Source organism: Pezoporus wallicus, unplaced genomic scaffold (assembly GCF_028554395.1).
Source record: "Pezoporus wallicus isolate ANWC-B61680 ecotype Strahan unplaced genomic scaffold, APGP_CSIRO_Pwel_v1 scaffold_2146, whole genome shotgun sequence".
NCBI lineage: Eukaryota > Metazoa > Chordata > Aves > Psittaciformes > Psittacidae > Pezoporus > Pezoporus wallicus.
Genome location: NW_026639769.1, coordinates 2,256,601 through 2,272,207, shown reverse-complemented (window position 1 = coordinate 2,272,207; position 15,607 = coordinate 2,256,601). Strand labels below are relative to the sequence as shown.

Here is a 15,607-nt window from a genome sequence, read left to right as displayed (position 1 = left end):
GCAGGCAAAAATGTCTGTTTTTTCACAAGCTCTCACTTGGACCCACCAGCCTGGCATGGTCTTCTGTGCAGTTGTCATTCGTCCTCCCTCTGCAGCTTTTAAAATAAGTGTTTATCTGGAAGGACTGGCTGGTCTCTGAGGCTGGGTGGGAAGTGCATCCCAGTTGGGAACTGGCAATACCCCAGTATGTTGGGGGGGATAAAAATAGCATCAGTGGAAGGGTGTAGTACACACACATACATACACAGAGAAAAGCTTTATAGGAAGGCTTCATACACTAACTGCACCAAACCCTGATATTTGCACTGCTGTAGTCAGGGGTTTGGATGCTTCTTACCCACCATCATGTGGAGGATGTCTGCAGCCAAGCAACACGTACAAAGCCCCCTGTGTAGACACAGGCGACAAACAGGCATTTCTGGATACAGCTCGTCTAACTTGTTTTAACATCTAGCTGCAGGTGAAATGACTCACACCCTCCAAGTGCCTTTACCTCTCTTGACTGTGCAGGTGTCCTGGAGGATTAATTTAGATGCAGACACAGGCTTCGTAGGTGAACTCTCTTCTGGGTGTCTGTGCTCTCAAAATTGGATGTATTTTGTAGATTGTTCTTGAAAGCAGGAAAATAGCACATCTGCCTGAGTACTGCATGGGTTGGGGTATCCTGTGTCTAAATCCTGGATCTGACACAAATTCACCTCCCTCATTAGCATAAGAAAACTGGCAATTACTTTTCTACAGTGCACTCTGAGAGGTGAAAATTAATAGTATTTTTTGCAAATATCTTTACAAAATTTGTTCTATATTGTACAGCCCGAGCATGCATTAAGATTTCTGTTATTTTCAGTTGTATTTGTTGGGGGATCTTTAGCACTATTTCTGAACAGAATGAGGTATATGTGATTGCATTATTTGTCTGATATTGTTTATATCACCACAACCATTAAGTTCCATTTGCCAGCTTTAGCTAAGCTTGTGGGAAGGATTTGCCTTGAATCATTTCAGGCCAAGAAGGCAACTGAAGACAGCTGTCATATTTCCAAAAAAGGACCTATATAGAAGGACCTATGTATTAAGGTGCCTTCTAGGATGTACCTGTATTAAATGGGAACAAAAATACAGGAATCTGGGCAAACCCATTGGATTGAGAGTAGCCAGAAGGGAGATGGAGCTTCTACTAAGACATTAATACAGGCAAGATAGTTACCCCTGGAGCAAATTCTTGAGAGGTGATCACCACCACATCTGCCTATCCTGTGCAGTGAGTGTGACCTGGTGGTTACTGATTGTGGCTCCAGTCCAGCGTTATGACAGGGCTCCTCCTTGTGCCCTACATAGATGTCTGTAGCTGTGGGGACTAAAATGTTGTGTTTGCTTTCTGTTCCAGTTTTTGGTGCTGCAGAAACGTCCAATGAGCTGAGCCAGGCTAGTTCTGCTAGGACAGGCCAGTTCTGCAGGGCTCCATCATCCCCAGACCAGCAGCCACATTTGTAGGATGCCACAGCTTGGGCACCCAAAGCTTATTAGTCACCGTGAAAATCTTTACGTTGATGGCTCAGTGCACACCTGCTCTATTCATCACCATGACAACTGTGTGCCCTTTCGGTATACGTCTTGTTATGCATTTCTGTGAATGTCTGTGGTGAGGGACGGGCATGTATTGAACACCATTAACAGCATGGGTTGTTCTAGGAAATGGGACAGGATGATCTCTAATCAAATATTTGCCACTTTTATGAACTTACTGTAATTCTTCAAGACTTCTGTCAGTCCTTTAATCCATTAACATGCATTCCTAGGAGTCTCTTATTGAAAGAACTTTGTGAAGGGAGTAAGGTCACAGAGGGATGATTTTCACATACTGATGCAAAAAAGATAACAGACAAGGGGTGCATTTCAAAGTGTCTGGAAAGGCCACAGCTTTGTTGATTACTTCAGTAGGAGATGGGAGAACTTCTGTGTGTCTCAGCCTTCAGCTGGCTCCCTGACCTCTCATTCCTGCTGCCCTCGTCTGCACTTGGCTTTGGGTTCACTTATACAAGCTGACACCTCACAGAAGCTGCTACAGCAGTAATGTACCCATTGTCTGTACTTTTGGTAAGGTCCCTCTTTAGAAGTGGTGGTGGGCTGAATTCACACTTGTGGCGAGTTACCTCAGGGTACAGAGGGGAGGAAAAGAAGTTGGGGTTAAGATCAAATGGAGAATCTCAAGTTGCTGCTGTCTCCTCTGTGCCTGCCTTGTAGATAACCCAAATACTTCAGTTCCCAGGGCTGGCCATCAGTTAACTTCCACTTAACCTTCACCAGCTCAACAATTAACACCACCTGCATTCTTTTTCCTTCCCAAAATAAATGCATTAAAAGCAAGAAAAACAGAAACCTGGTCTCATGAGACAGGATTTGTGTCACATGAGGTAGTCTTTCACAATCCCATCTGTAAAGGAAATCACAGAATCTCCATCACATTAATGAATTTAGCACTTGCCATGAGACCAGGGTATGGCTCTTTACCCCTTGAGATGTGCTGAATGCACAGTTACTGTTACAATTCACATCTTATTTTTTTCTCCCAGTTCTTTATATATATTCCCTTGGTTGAGGTGGGTGTCCTGAAGAGAGGACAGTGTCCTGAAGAGGGGACAGTCTCCATGGGGTGACACAGGGGTGAAATGGTTTCTTTGTGGTGACAGAGTAGTTCAGTGGGTGACTGAGGACCAAGACCCCAAGTGCCGTAATCTCACAGTATCAGCTGGGATATGAGGGTCTGCTTGGTTATGCATTTCAGACTGAAAACCAAGATGTAAACACATTCATGTTACATGAGAAAGCCAAGGGGAGCATAGGCACAGACCTTTGCATCATCCCACCTTTGCTCCCTTGGAAATACAGCTCCACCAGTATAGATCGGTCCTGAATTCTTGACACCCAGCTAACACCTGGATTTCTGAGTCCCTGGGCATTTTCCATGCTGATTCAGAGTGTAGCAAGCTTGCTTCTTCAAAGGAGCTGCCCACAGTCATTCTAGGATGTAGCACTTTCTAACCCAAGCAGAGAAAAAGGAAAGGATAGATTGAAGAGCTCTGACAGGCTCCTGCCTGCATCCTACAAGAGACTGAAGGAATATCTTCTCCTGTGGAGGTGACAGGAGGACTTTGGGAGTGTGTCTTCTCCACTGCATGGGTATGAAGAGGGAGAAATCCTTTGACTGAGAGGTTCCTGTGGCCATGGTCTCACTCAGCTGGAGCAGATTTGCACTGTAGATCTGATGCTGTTTGTCACCTTGACTGCCTGTCCCTGCAGCAGGGACATGTTCAGCCTTCCGCAGGGCATTTGCACCATGCTGAGGCATGGCAGCGCCTGAGTTCAGACCCCTGTGCCACTAGGCTTTGCTCATTGAGTCACATCTGGCCAAGTTGTTCTGGGGCAAAAAACCTACAGTGATTTCCAGGCTTCCAGAAGAGCCCGCTCCAGGAGTATGAGGCACAGGCAGTGTCAAATTAGCGAAGTCCTGGCTTTTCTTCTACAGAAGGCAGCAGCAGCTGTGATGGGTAATTATATTCCATGCAGAGAGATAACCTTTGGCTGGAGGTGTTTTGAACTGAGAGGAGAAAAGGGAGAAAAGAAAGAGCAGGAATAGGGTGGGGGCAAAAAAGGGAGATGGGGTAGTTTTTGGTGAAGTGCAAGTTTTTGGAGAGGAATCAAAACCTGGTGCTATTTTGGTTTGGGGGATTGGGTTTTGTTTGTTTTTTTTTTTTGTCGGTCTGGTCTTTATAAACAGCTGGCAGGACAAGAAGATCTCAAAGTCCCTCTTCCAACCACACGTTCTGTGCTGCACTGGTCACAGAAGCGCTGCAAGTCCCTGCCAGGCTGCAGGCAGCTGCCAGCCTTGCAGCATCCCCAACTGCCTCTCCCCACCACCCGCCAGGCACAAGCTGGATGCAGAGAGGAGGGTGCTCAAGCTGTGAAACAGGGTCATGGACAGAGAGCAGTGAAACATGGGGTCAAGGATGTTTCTCCCACACCAGACATCTTCAGGGACCTAGTCATTCTGGCCTGGCACAACACGGGGCAGAGCAGCACAGTCCAACAGGGAGAGCAACAGAGGAACCAGCCATCTTCTGTGAGACACAGCTTTGGGACACATCCGTGTACCTCATTGCTTTTGGTTTTGCATCATCTGCCAGAGGTACCACACTGCCCCCCAGGGAAACAAAGGCACAGACCAAACAACACAACACACTTTCCAAATCTTCATTTAGACAGTTTGGCTTCAATTAAATGCAATTACTTATTTTTGCATCAAGGGCAACTTCTCTTGCATTTATTTGCTGTCCCCAGTGGCTTGTCTGAGGGAGAGAATTGCTCCATGAGGGTAGGTGCTAATGAAGGGGAGCTTCCAAATGAGTGTATGCGTTGCTGCATCTAGGTCAGAGGAGTCAGATGAAAGTATCTTCCATGTTTCTGTCTCATTGGTTTTGTTGGTTTTTTTTTTAATCTGGGCTTCTAATAAACATGTTAACTTTCCAAATTATTATAAGCAGCTGCAGTACACAAGTATATATTTACTGCATTTGAAAGCTCTCTAATGAAGCTTTGAAGTCCAGCTCATCCCAGATTCATGCAGAGAAGGAGCTGTAGCCATCATGGCACTCCTTTGCCGACTTCTGAAGATCTGAGGCTTGAAAGCAATTACTTCTTTGCAAATATGGGCAGGTGTGAGAGGCCTTTTTATAAGAAGTAAATAGATACTGAAATATGGATATTCGAGTGGATACTTCAGAACCTACAGCTGACAGTCACAGTTTTGTTTGCATATTGCAGGGGCTTTCTTACCAACACTGTCCCTACACAGACCATATTTGCATTTGCATGCGCTACTTTTCATTTTAGTTTCCTCACACAGAGACCAAGAGTTTCCCTATCCTGCCTCAGTCTCATATTCAAGAAAACTGGATAAACAATAACAAAACAAAGCAAAAAAATCATGTAAGTAATGTGCATAAAATCATCAGAAAAGTTTTTATTCTCTGGACCTTTCTACAGCTTGAGGCTTACATTCCTTTTTTCTATAGAGGCCCGAGAGATGCTGCAAGGTGAAATAACAGCAGTATTAAATGGCATAGTGTCAAAAAACAGTGGTTATTGCTGGGTTTTGAAACCACACATCCTTGCTATGGTTCTTCTTCATGATGCTTCCAGTACACCCACACATATTAGACATATAAACACTCCAGGAAATGCTTGTGTTGCTATATGAAGCCACTCAACATAGCACATGGGGAACCTAATTGCACCCTCTAGCCACTCCTAGAAAACTAGTGATAAGCAAAGCTAAAAAATATTGAGCACATTTGGATTTTCCAGTCTCTGGAAGGGTATGTATGTCGATTAAACTTACAGCTGTGTAGTTTCCACTGAATTGGTGTTTCCTTTTGAGCTGTACTAAAGACAGCGATGGAGCAGGTATGAATGAGTAATGGGTAGGTAGGTATCATGTTATTTAGGTTCTTGCTTGTTTGCTTTCTTCTCTTTATTCAGTTTCTTTCCTTCTCTTGGTGTCAGAATATTTTTAGTTCTTCAAGGCTCTATCTTCTGCATCAAAAATAAAGGTGAAACCTACTTTTGATCTACACTTTTAAAAAAGTATATGTGTATATATATGTAACCTATCTATGCAGTGGCATATATCTGAGGTTACTATGTCTTGATCAGCCTCATTTGAATTCACTGCAAGAACTGAATATAGAAAGGAAGGAGAAATGGCTCTTATCTCAGTACTGTTTCCCTCTGTCCCAGTGTTTTCCCTATGTGATGTCCTTTGAGTACTGAATCTGTTATGGGTTTATCCCCCATAGATCATCTTCCGGAAGATCAGTGATGTCAAGAAAGAAGAAGAGGAGCGCCTGCGCCAGAAGAACGAGGTGACGCTGAGCATCCCTGTGGATCACCCCGTGCGGAAACTCTTCCAGAAATTCAAACAGCAAAAGGAAATGCGTAATCAAGGCTCAACCCACATCGACCCAGAAAGGAATCAACTTCAGGTGGAAAGCCGGAGCGTGCAGAATGGGGCCTCCATCACAGGCACCAATGTGGTTACTGTGTCTCAGATCACCCCCATCCAGACATCCCTGGCTTATGTGAAAACCAGTGAGGCCGTGAAGCAGAACAACAGGGATGCGATGGAGCTCAAGCCAAATGGAAATGGAGACCAAAAATGTCTCAAAGTAAACAGTCCCATGCGGATGAAAAATGGGAATGGGAAAGGGTGGCTTCGACTGAAGAACACAATGGGGACCCATGAGGAGAAGAAGGAGGACTGGAACAATGTCACGAAGGCTGAGTCCATGGGGTTGCTGTCCGAGGACCCCAAGTCCACTGACTCAGAGAATGGTGTAAATAAAAACCCACTGAGGAAAACAGACTCTTGTGACAGTGGAATAACAAAAAGTGACCTTCGCTTGGATAAAGCTGGTGAGACTCGCAGCCCCCTGGAGCACAGCCCCATCCAGGCTGATGCTAGGTATCCTTTCTACCCTATTCCTGAGCAGGCCTTACAAACCACGTTGCAGGAAGTCAAGCATGAACTCAAAGAAGATATCCAGCTGCTAAGCAGTAGGATGGCTGCCCTTGAGAAGCAGGTGGCAGAGATTTTAAAAATATTGTCTGAAAAGAACGTACCCCAGATCTCTTCCCCCACGTCTCATTTATCACCCCAGCACCCCCTCCAGATACCCCGTCAGGATATTTTTAGTGTTTCAAGGCCTGCCTCACCTGAATCAGAAAAAGATGAAATCCACTTTTAGCATATACCTATGTGTATATATGTATACAGTATATATGCAGAGGTGTATATATACCTTTATACATATATATGTGTGTGTGTATACAGTAAATATATATACATATATATTTTCACTTGCATCCAATATGACTTGAACACACCAAGGATTTTGATATGTAAATATTGCATGTCCAGCTGGATTCTGGCCTGCCAAAGAAACAATTATTAACATAGATATTGCTTGTATAATATGCAGTTGACTGCATGCACACTTTACATTTATTTATAATCTCTATTATGTAATAAAAGAATGACTTTTGTGTAACAAAGGCAATGTACTATTTAAAGAATCAGGGTCTAACCTGCCAATATTGCCATGACAGTTTTGATCTCAGGCTGGGTGAATTGAGCTTTTATTTCCTCACTGTACTTTCTGCCGAGTTAAACAGTAGATTAACATGATGTGGAGGAACTCCAATTAGCTCAGACTCCAATTAGTATTATTTTCTGTATCATTCCATTGCAATATACTGTATAGTTGGTGATAAATTCCCCTACTCCTCCTAAAAGGGAGGGCTTAGCTCAGTGGCCAAGGAAGGTCACCATGTCTGGTGCTGGGGGGATCACTGGAATTTATTTATGTGGGTATTGTGCATGCACAGCCTTTTATTTCAAGTATCTGCCTGCTCTTTAAACATCGTAAGTAAGGAATAATAATGGTGATTTATGTAACAAAATGAAACTAACACAAACTCTCAGCTGCACTCCCTGAGTGTTTGGAGGTAACTTTCTTGGAAGCCTCCTTTTACTCATGCCATTTTTACTGAACTGTTAGAGTAAAATCACGCAGATTTTCTTTGCAACACTCAGCGATGGTGTCCGGTTCTGTCAGTATCTTCATTAGGGTGTCCCATTTTTGTAGGGTTGAGCTGGCCCTGCAGAAAGATTTTGCACAAGGTCTGAGCAAGGGACAGAACAATTGTAGTTCAGCTCCTCAGCAGCTGTGTGGGCAGGTTTGAAAGTCTGAAGTTGAAAGGCTGCTGTTAATCCCCCTCCACTCTCTTTACTGAGGACGTTTGTCAGTCTGCAAACTGCCTTTGAGGACAAGAGAAAGTAACTGGTCAAGATGAAATTTGCTTTAGTCCAAGGCATCGGGGTGAGAATATTTGGGTGGGGGAGTGGTGGGTGTGTTGGGAGATGAAGTTCTCCCTAGGGTGCTGCCCACTGCTCTTGCCTGGACTTGTGGAAGGTTTCAGTGCTTGGGGGGGGCACACTTCACAAGCAGGCCTGCAATGCCCACACAGCCAGTTGTCACGTGTACCAAGTCCCTTAGGTCTGTCCTCTTAGCTGGCTCTGATCAGCATCTCCCAGTCTTGAACTATGCTCAGACCCTATCTCCACCTCCTAGGCTGGAACGTTGTCCTCTATGCAGCGCTGCTGGTTTCACAGGGCTGCAGCAGGGCAGGCTCTTGCACTGGATCCTCTCCTGTTGGGAGCTGACATTTTGAACTCTGGCTGGGTCTGCCCCTGAGTGTGGTGGGGGTTTTTTTGCCTCTCTGCACTGGTTTTGAATCCAGATACATGTGATGTACAGCAGAAATGGCCATCACAGATTCAGAGCTGTTAACCTGTACAGCTTGAGGCCAGCCCAGCAGAGTGCAATGGCTCCTTAAAAGAAGGAAGTCCCCTCCACACTTAAATAGCCTCTTGTATCATGATCCCATGTTTTCAAAAGTGCCTGGACTGAAACGTATATGTACCAGAAAGTATCGCTATCAATCAGGTAAATAAAAGACATGCTTAGAATTAGTAGGCATCCTGACCAGACACCAATACCAGATCCATTACTTAACATTAAGAAACTAAACTAAACTGTTTCCTGAAAAAAAAAAAAAAGAGGAAAAAAGCAGCAAACCCCCAAGCCCACCAAAGCAACAAACAAAACAAACCATCATTTGCAGTAGTGGCAATTAGGAACCTACATCTTAGGGTGAACATACCTTCTGCTGTGAAATCCCAAATCGCTAAACCTCCAAAAGTTCATAAGAAAGCTGAAGAAGTCATTGCTTCTGTTGTGTCAATTCATGGAGGCTTTTGGGGAGATGATGGTCTTTCTCATTTGCTGTTTCTTTCTGTCCTGTTTCTCCCCCTTCTTCAATTCTTTTCTTTAGAAAATTATAACCAAAAAAAGGGGAAGAATAAAAGGCCACCAAAATGGACAACTCTTCCCAAGTCTAGTGGTTAGGCTGCCTGCTCTTTATAGTTTTCCACAGTTGCAGTTGCCATTGTCAAAACTTTCAACTGTATTTTGCAGCTGCTTTTCTGTCACAAGTGCAGATCTGGAACTTTGCAACCATGCTTTGGTCTGCAAGGACAAACTGTGCTAGCAAAACAGCAGGACCTTCATGATCCTGCTTCAAATCCTACCCTGGGACTCTGAAAGAATCAGAGGTTTATAGGGTTAGGGAGATACAGGGTCGCTGCCGGCTGCTGGAGTATATACTGACCTTGTGGGTACAAATTTAAGTGCCGACATTTGAAGATTTGCATGTTTTTGCCTGACTTGGATTGCTGGTTAAGACAGATGCGCAGCATCTACCCAGAGCTGCCCAGTGAATAGCTGAATCACACAGGCTGTCTTGGGGTCAGATTTTGGTAAAGTTCCTTGAATGCATGAATCTACTGCGATGTGATGCTGTAAAAGAGCCATCAGGGTACTGGGAGTGACTTTGTTAGAAAGTTTTAGCCTTAATGGCATTCCTCTGCCTTTGTGAAGGACTTCTTTTCTTTCTTTGTAAATGATATTAATTCTAGCTAGAACTGCATGGCATGCAAACAGATCTCTATTTAGGTTTATCTTGCAAGTCAGGTGTAACTTTGTGCCACCTTATGATGAGAGAACATGTAACAAGATTAATCTGACCTTGAAAATTATTTGAGCCTGGAATGTCTATTACAGTTCAAGTGAAACTCAACTGGTTAAAATACGTAGTGGCTAAAAGCTATAAATAGTGTAAAGTACCAAGTTCATGAAACAAATATGGTGTTTCCAGCTCCACTTTTAAAGTTTCTTTGACTCTGATATTCCAGTATTGTCCATTGCAAGTTCAGTTGAATGATCTTGTACCTTGCACGACAGTAGCATGATGGGTGTCTTGGAAACGTGATATATGCAGCCTACAGAAGAGCCCTGTGTTTTGGGGTGCAGCCAGAGGCCAAGTTTGTGGGATTGACTCTGGTGGCTGTTGCTCTGGAAATCTGGCTTCCATAATTCTGAAGCATTTTGCCTCCAAAATTTCATGATTGAAGCACTACATGTTGTTGCATGGAGTTATTATCAGGGCACTGGTTCAGCTTTCCCACACCATTGCGGTTGTGCATGTGGAGTGTACTGCCAACTGGGGCATTCCTTTTCTCTTAAAGAAATGAGTCAGAGTCTTGTTCAGGCTTGACTGATAGCAACCACCTGTAGCCATTAAGTGCAATAAGGATACTAATGTGTCTCTTCCACCTAGGCCAGTGATCAAGCAGCTATATACCACGTGGAGGGAGCTCTTGGCTGCATGCTTTCCTTTCCTCTAAGAGCTCTATACCTGTATGGGTTTTCCTGCCACATGCTGGTAACAGCATTCTTAGCACTTACCTTGTGCTTTGTGTGTTCAAAGCATTTTACCTGCACATAAGTGGATTTTATCTTTCTAGACTTTGGAATAGAAATAAAATGTGTACAGAAAAGTAAACACTTTCCAAAACAAATGTACTAGAATACCTTTCATAACGTTTTCTGTGTGATGTTACATATATGAGATAGGCCAGCACTTCAGGATAATACCTGCAAAAAAATTACTTGTAGTAAAGATTCAGTTCTTCTGAATTTGTATTTGTAAACCCTTTCCCCCCCCACTTTCTGTCAGGGGTTAGAGCAGAGCTGACTTGGAAGTGACAAACTTAAGCTTTGCCCATTTTTCTTTTCCCTGTTCTGCAGAAGTAGCACAACTATAGGGACTCAATGCAGTTGGCACAAAAGTTTGGGATCATTGCTAGATTCAGATTAAGTCTTCATTTACCACCACATGGGAAGCAACACAGGTGTGAACTGAAGGTTGAATCTGGTAATCGTATCGGACCTTAAAGTGTATTTTGGAACCCAAGACAACTTTCGAGAACTGGCAACTGCAGAAATAACATTGTACTATTTGCAAGCCATGAGCAGTCACTCTGGAAGTGACCAAGACAGTTATACAGATGTCATCATTTGCATGGGTCAGAAAACAGATATTGTATTTCATTAAATAGCTTGGAGGCTTTTGTGGGGGAAAAAAACCATCCTGAACTGAAAGAGAAAATAAAAAGCCAAAAGTTTAATAGGGAATTTGGGACTGAGGAAGTAGGGGAATACATTATAATGAGTCAACACTTTTTTACTTGGATTTTGAGCATTTAGAAAACCCAGACCTATCTTTTTGGACGTCAGAGTTGGACAGATTATGTATTAAAATAACTTTTTTTTTCCTAGGTGAGGTGGCATCAAAGTGATAGCTGTTTGTTGATTTTTTCTTTTTTTATAAGTGTTCAAATACCATTTTCCTGCAGAGAAGGGATTTAATAGGTTTTGCTACTGTTGTTTATAAAAAGCTGTATTTAAAGGCTTTTTTTTTTCATTCTTTTTTTGTACAAGAAGCTTTTGTGATAAGACATATCTTTAGGTCTATATGATCTATATTGCTCTATAGTCTTGCTGCTAACGTGCTTGTTAGAGAGGGTATGAGAATCAGGATTCTTTTGGGGCAAGGCATCTCTCTGTGGTAGCCTGGGCTCTGTCACTCTCCCATCCTGAGACAGGAGAGCAGTGCTTTCCTGTGGAGCCAACAGGGAGGAAAAGTTTGATCTAGCTAGGTTTTTACATCTGGGACTAGTTTTATAACTTTCCCTTTATATTTTTGGTACAAACAAATAACACGATCTCTATGTGTTTTGATGGTTTTAATATAGTGCATTTCAAAATGAAATACATTCTTAAAGTGCTGATGAAGCTAAAATAAAGAATTCTTGCACAAAAGCAGCAAATTTTCTTACTGACGTAAAGAATATTGTGCAAAGATCAGCCTTGTGGTATCTAACAAACAACAAACAAAACAAAATCATCCTTACTGAGGGTGCATTTAGTCATAGAGAAAATTGACCTTGTATTGCACAGTGGGACAAGAAGGCACACGTTGATTTTGAATACTCAAATGATAGAAGCATTCAGAAAGGGCTTGACCAAACCACAGTAAATAAATTATATTAATTTATGTTATGTTATGCTAATCAGCCTCCTGATGCAAGGCAAGTGGAACCAGGCATCTGGGGCAGTATTCTCACAAACCATTTTATGCATTTATCCATAAAGCAGTCTAGTGCTTTTCTTCATTATTTTCTGCTTGGAGATACAAGCTTGCTTGGCCCACAATCTGAGACTATTGGTGTGCACCAACTCTATATCTGGCTGTCTGCCATGAATACATCAATTAGGCTTAATTAAAAGCCCTATAAAATGGATTTTTTATTAGGTTGTGCTCAGTGCTCCCCACCAACCAAATGACATGACTGTACGTTATCTGGTCCAGAGCAGATTCAGTCCAGACCAAGCAATGGCACACTATATTTCTGCCTGCCTGCCTGCCTGCCAAGGATATATAGACACACCATATGCATATACACCTACCCATTTGGAATGGGGGCTCAGATCTGGCCCATTTAATTAAGACAGGTGTTTTGGACAGGTAGGATAAATTGTTCTCCAGGAGTGCCAGTCTCTCGTCATTCGTTGTAATGACTTGAGATTAGGCACTTGATTTGTAGACTGCTAGAGGGTAAATGAAGTGAATCCAACCCATAACTCAAGCTCCCAGCCAGACCTTGTGTGTGTAAAAAGATGCCTCTAAAAGGGAGCACTTACCACCTTTCCAGCACAGAAGCACTTTTACATAGGTGTGGCTAGCAGTACAGGAAACACTGAAATATCTCAGCATGCAACCAAAACCAAAGCATTCAGCCTCTAATTTGCTAATGAAGGCTCCATAAAGGCACTCAGATGCTCAGTTTTTGGCCTGTGGTGATCATGTTTTTTAAGCTTTTACTCAAATACTATGGCAGGATACTCCAGGTACCCCATTTTTACAGGCTGAGATGCTCTTCATTGCAGTGCACAATGCCAAGGCACAGAGGAGAAATCACCAGTCAATTTTTGGACAGTTAAAGGCTGCCACCTATTTGGGATTTTTGGCTGCTCTGGTGTATTGAGTATGTTAGGAGTTTTATTGATGAGCTGTGTAATGCAGTGGAAAGAGGCCAAGGCTTAAAAATGTCCAAGAAAGGAAAAACTTGCAGCAAAGAGCTTCCAAGGTAAACAGAGAGTGACCGACTGTCAAGCGATTGCCCAAGCCACAGCAGAGAACTGGCTCTGTGCTGTTCAATGAGGGAAGAGAGGGGAGAGGGAGAATAAAATATCTAAAGAATGGTGTCCAAAAATGGTGACAATATTCAACTGAAATCAATACTTACTAGTCTTTGCACATGGGTTGTTTTCATCTTCATAATTAATTTATTTGGAAGTTGGCAGACTCCTCTTTCCTTCAGGTGGCATTTAAGGATGAGGCTGGCAGCCCTTTCTGGGGTGACAGCTGTGGGACAGGGAAGGGCCACTAGAGGATACTCAAATATAGATGTCCTTAGAGGAAAATGTGGGCTTCAGGATAATCAAAGCTCTCCCTGCTTGCCAAAGTCCTGTCAGAAGGGGGCATGGAGTATGCAAACTGTGTAGCATCAGTGTATGACTACTGTATTGGAAGCTGGCCCTGCTTTGACTAAGGGGGTTTGACCAAATGATTTCCAAAAGGTCCCTTGCAAGTTATGTTGTTTTATCATTCAGTGATTCTGTAGATTTTAGTAGCACAGATAGAGAGGAGATAAAATATGAAGGTTCTCAGTTATGCTCCATTATTTTCTAATTTTCAGTGTAAATACCATACTGAGGAATGTGGTGGGCCTTTGAATTGAAGCCATGTAGTGCTAGTAAAAGTCCTCTTCATTGCCTTGGGCAGACTCTAGGGCTCTGCTCAGCATTTCCGTGTGTGCTATGTCAGGGCACTCAGGCACTTTTCTGTCCTGGGCTTGGTTTCAGAAGAATTCCCTGAGTTGTTTGCACCTATTTTCTCTGTCACCACTTTGTTTTTCTAGAAAAAAAACTTTCTGTGCTGGTGTCTAACTCCTCCAGCTGGTGGGTCAGGAGAGGACATGCACGGCTCATTGCAAGCATGTGAGGAACAATGCCATACTCTGCATTTTCTGGCTGATTGGCTGAGAATCCAGTTGCATCCAGCGTTGCTGCCAGGACCATTAGTTGGAGGTCACAGTTCAGTTCGTAAATTGGGTGTCTTATTCAAGCTCTCATGGAAAAAGTTCTTTTTTTCTAAAGCAAAACAAATTTTCTGCTCTTCTAATTAGTCCTCTGTTGTCCCTGCAGGATTAATTACTGCCTTCTTCACTTGCATCATCAAATGCTGTTTGGCAACAGCTTTTTTTTTTTTTTTCTTTTTTTCTTTTATTTAGCTATAATTAGGAGCCTGGGCATTACAAACAAGCTCAGTCAGGTGATACTTACTTAAAAATTACAGCGCTGAAATGCCACCTAAACTAGTAGTTTAAGCCTAGCTATTGAGGACGGACTACCCCACTGCACTCACTGTGTGTTCAGAGCTCGTTGCTTTGGGATAATCAGTTCACCAGTGTGAATGTCCTTTTCTGAAATCAATTAACAAACAGAAGCTTTTTTGTTCTGCAGGGTGCTCCCACAACATGGCTGTTAGAAAAGGGCTGTGGGTGCAAGTAGTTAATGGCACCTCCCAACTCTTCCTACTGCCCGTTGATGCTTTGTATATTCCTAGCCACTTTTGTTTTTTTTTTCCCTTAAAGTAAGGGCTGGGTGCCACCAACGACATAATTCTATCAAGTGGTAAATCCAATTTTTCAAGTGGGAGAGGCACTAGCTAGCAATAAGGCAGGATTTGGGTTTTAAAAATGTGCCTTGTGGGAACTGGGCAACCTACCAGAAAGACAATAATGGATTTATCTGGCAATGTGTACCAAAGGCATGTTAAACAGGTGAGCAGGAGAATTGTTGATACCAGTGAAAAAGCTCACTAACGTTAAAGTACAAAGCAAGCCTGTAAATGTACCTTTCAACTGTCCCAGTAAAATCACTGTACTCAGGCAAGGGAACTAAGGCTTGTTTCTGTGCAGCACGGAACTGGTAAATCAGCTTTCCCAGGAAACTTAAACATACAACATGTTTCTTCAAATGTAGTGATTAGCACTATTTTAGTAGCATGGGCAAATTTCACAACTAACTCAAATGTGTTTCCCCTGACACTGGTTTCACAGTGATTCAATGATGCTCTTAAAGCTGGTACTACAGCTGCTACCTATTTCTCACAGAACAGGTTTGTTCCTTTCCTTGCTTGTCACTGATTGTCAATTCTTTGCCCTTGAAGAGAGCTGTGGGCCCTGTAAGAGATGTGGGATAACATGAGAAACCTGCAGCTTGCAGGGATGCAGTGAAGATAAAGGTTCACTGTATTTATTTTTTTTTTTTTCTGGAAAACACCCCAGTAATAAAAATACGCTTGCAAACTCTCTAAAGCTCCAGTGACTTACCACCACATTTTATGTAGTGAAGTCCCATTAGTACAACAAACCATTCTCACATGAATTAGGACATGGTATGCTTTGTAAACTTCACATACCAATTTACTGTTGCTATGCGTATAACAGTTGGCTGGGGCC

The 15,607-nt window shown here is 42.9% G+C and overlaps 1 protein-coding gene across 1 annotated transcript in view; it reads left to right on the top strand.

The window, feature by feature from the left end:
- KCNH5 (potassium voltage-gated channel subfamily H member 5) overlaps nt 1–7,712 on the top strand; it is a 159,102-nt gene extending 151,390 nt beyond the window's left edge. The window contains exon 11 of the mRNA XM_057416066.1: nt 5,856–7,712. Coding sequence (XP_057272049.1) covers nt 5,856–6,803 — 948 coding nt within the window. The 3' untranslated portion in view covers nt 6,804–7,712. The remainder of the gene's footprint in view (nt 1–5,855) is intronic.
- Nucleotides 7,713–15,607: the final 7,895 nt, after the last annotated feature.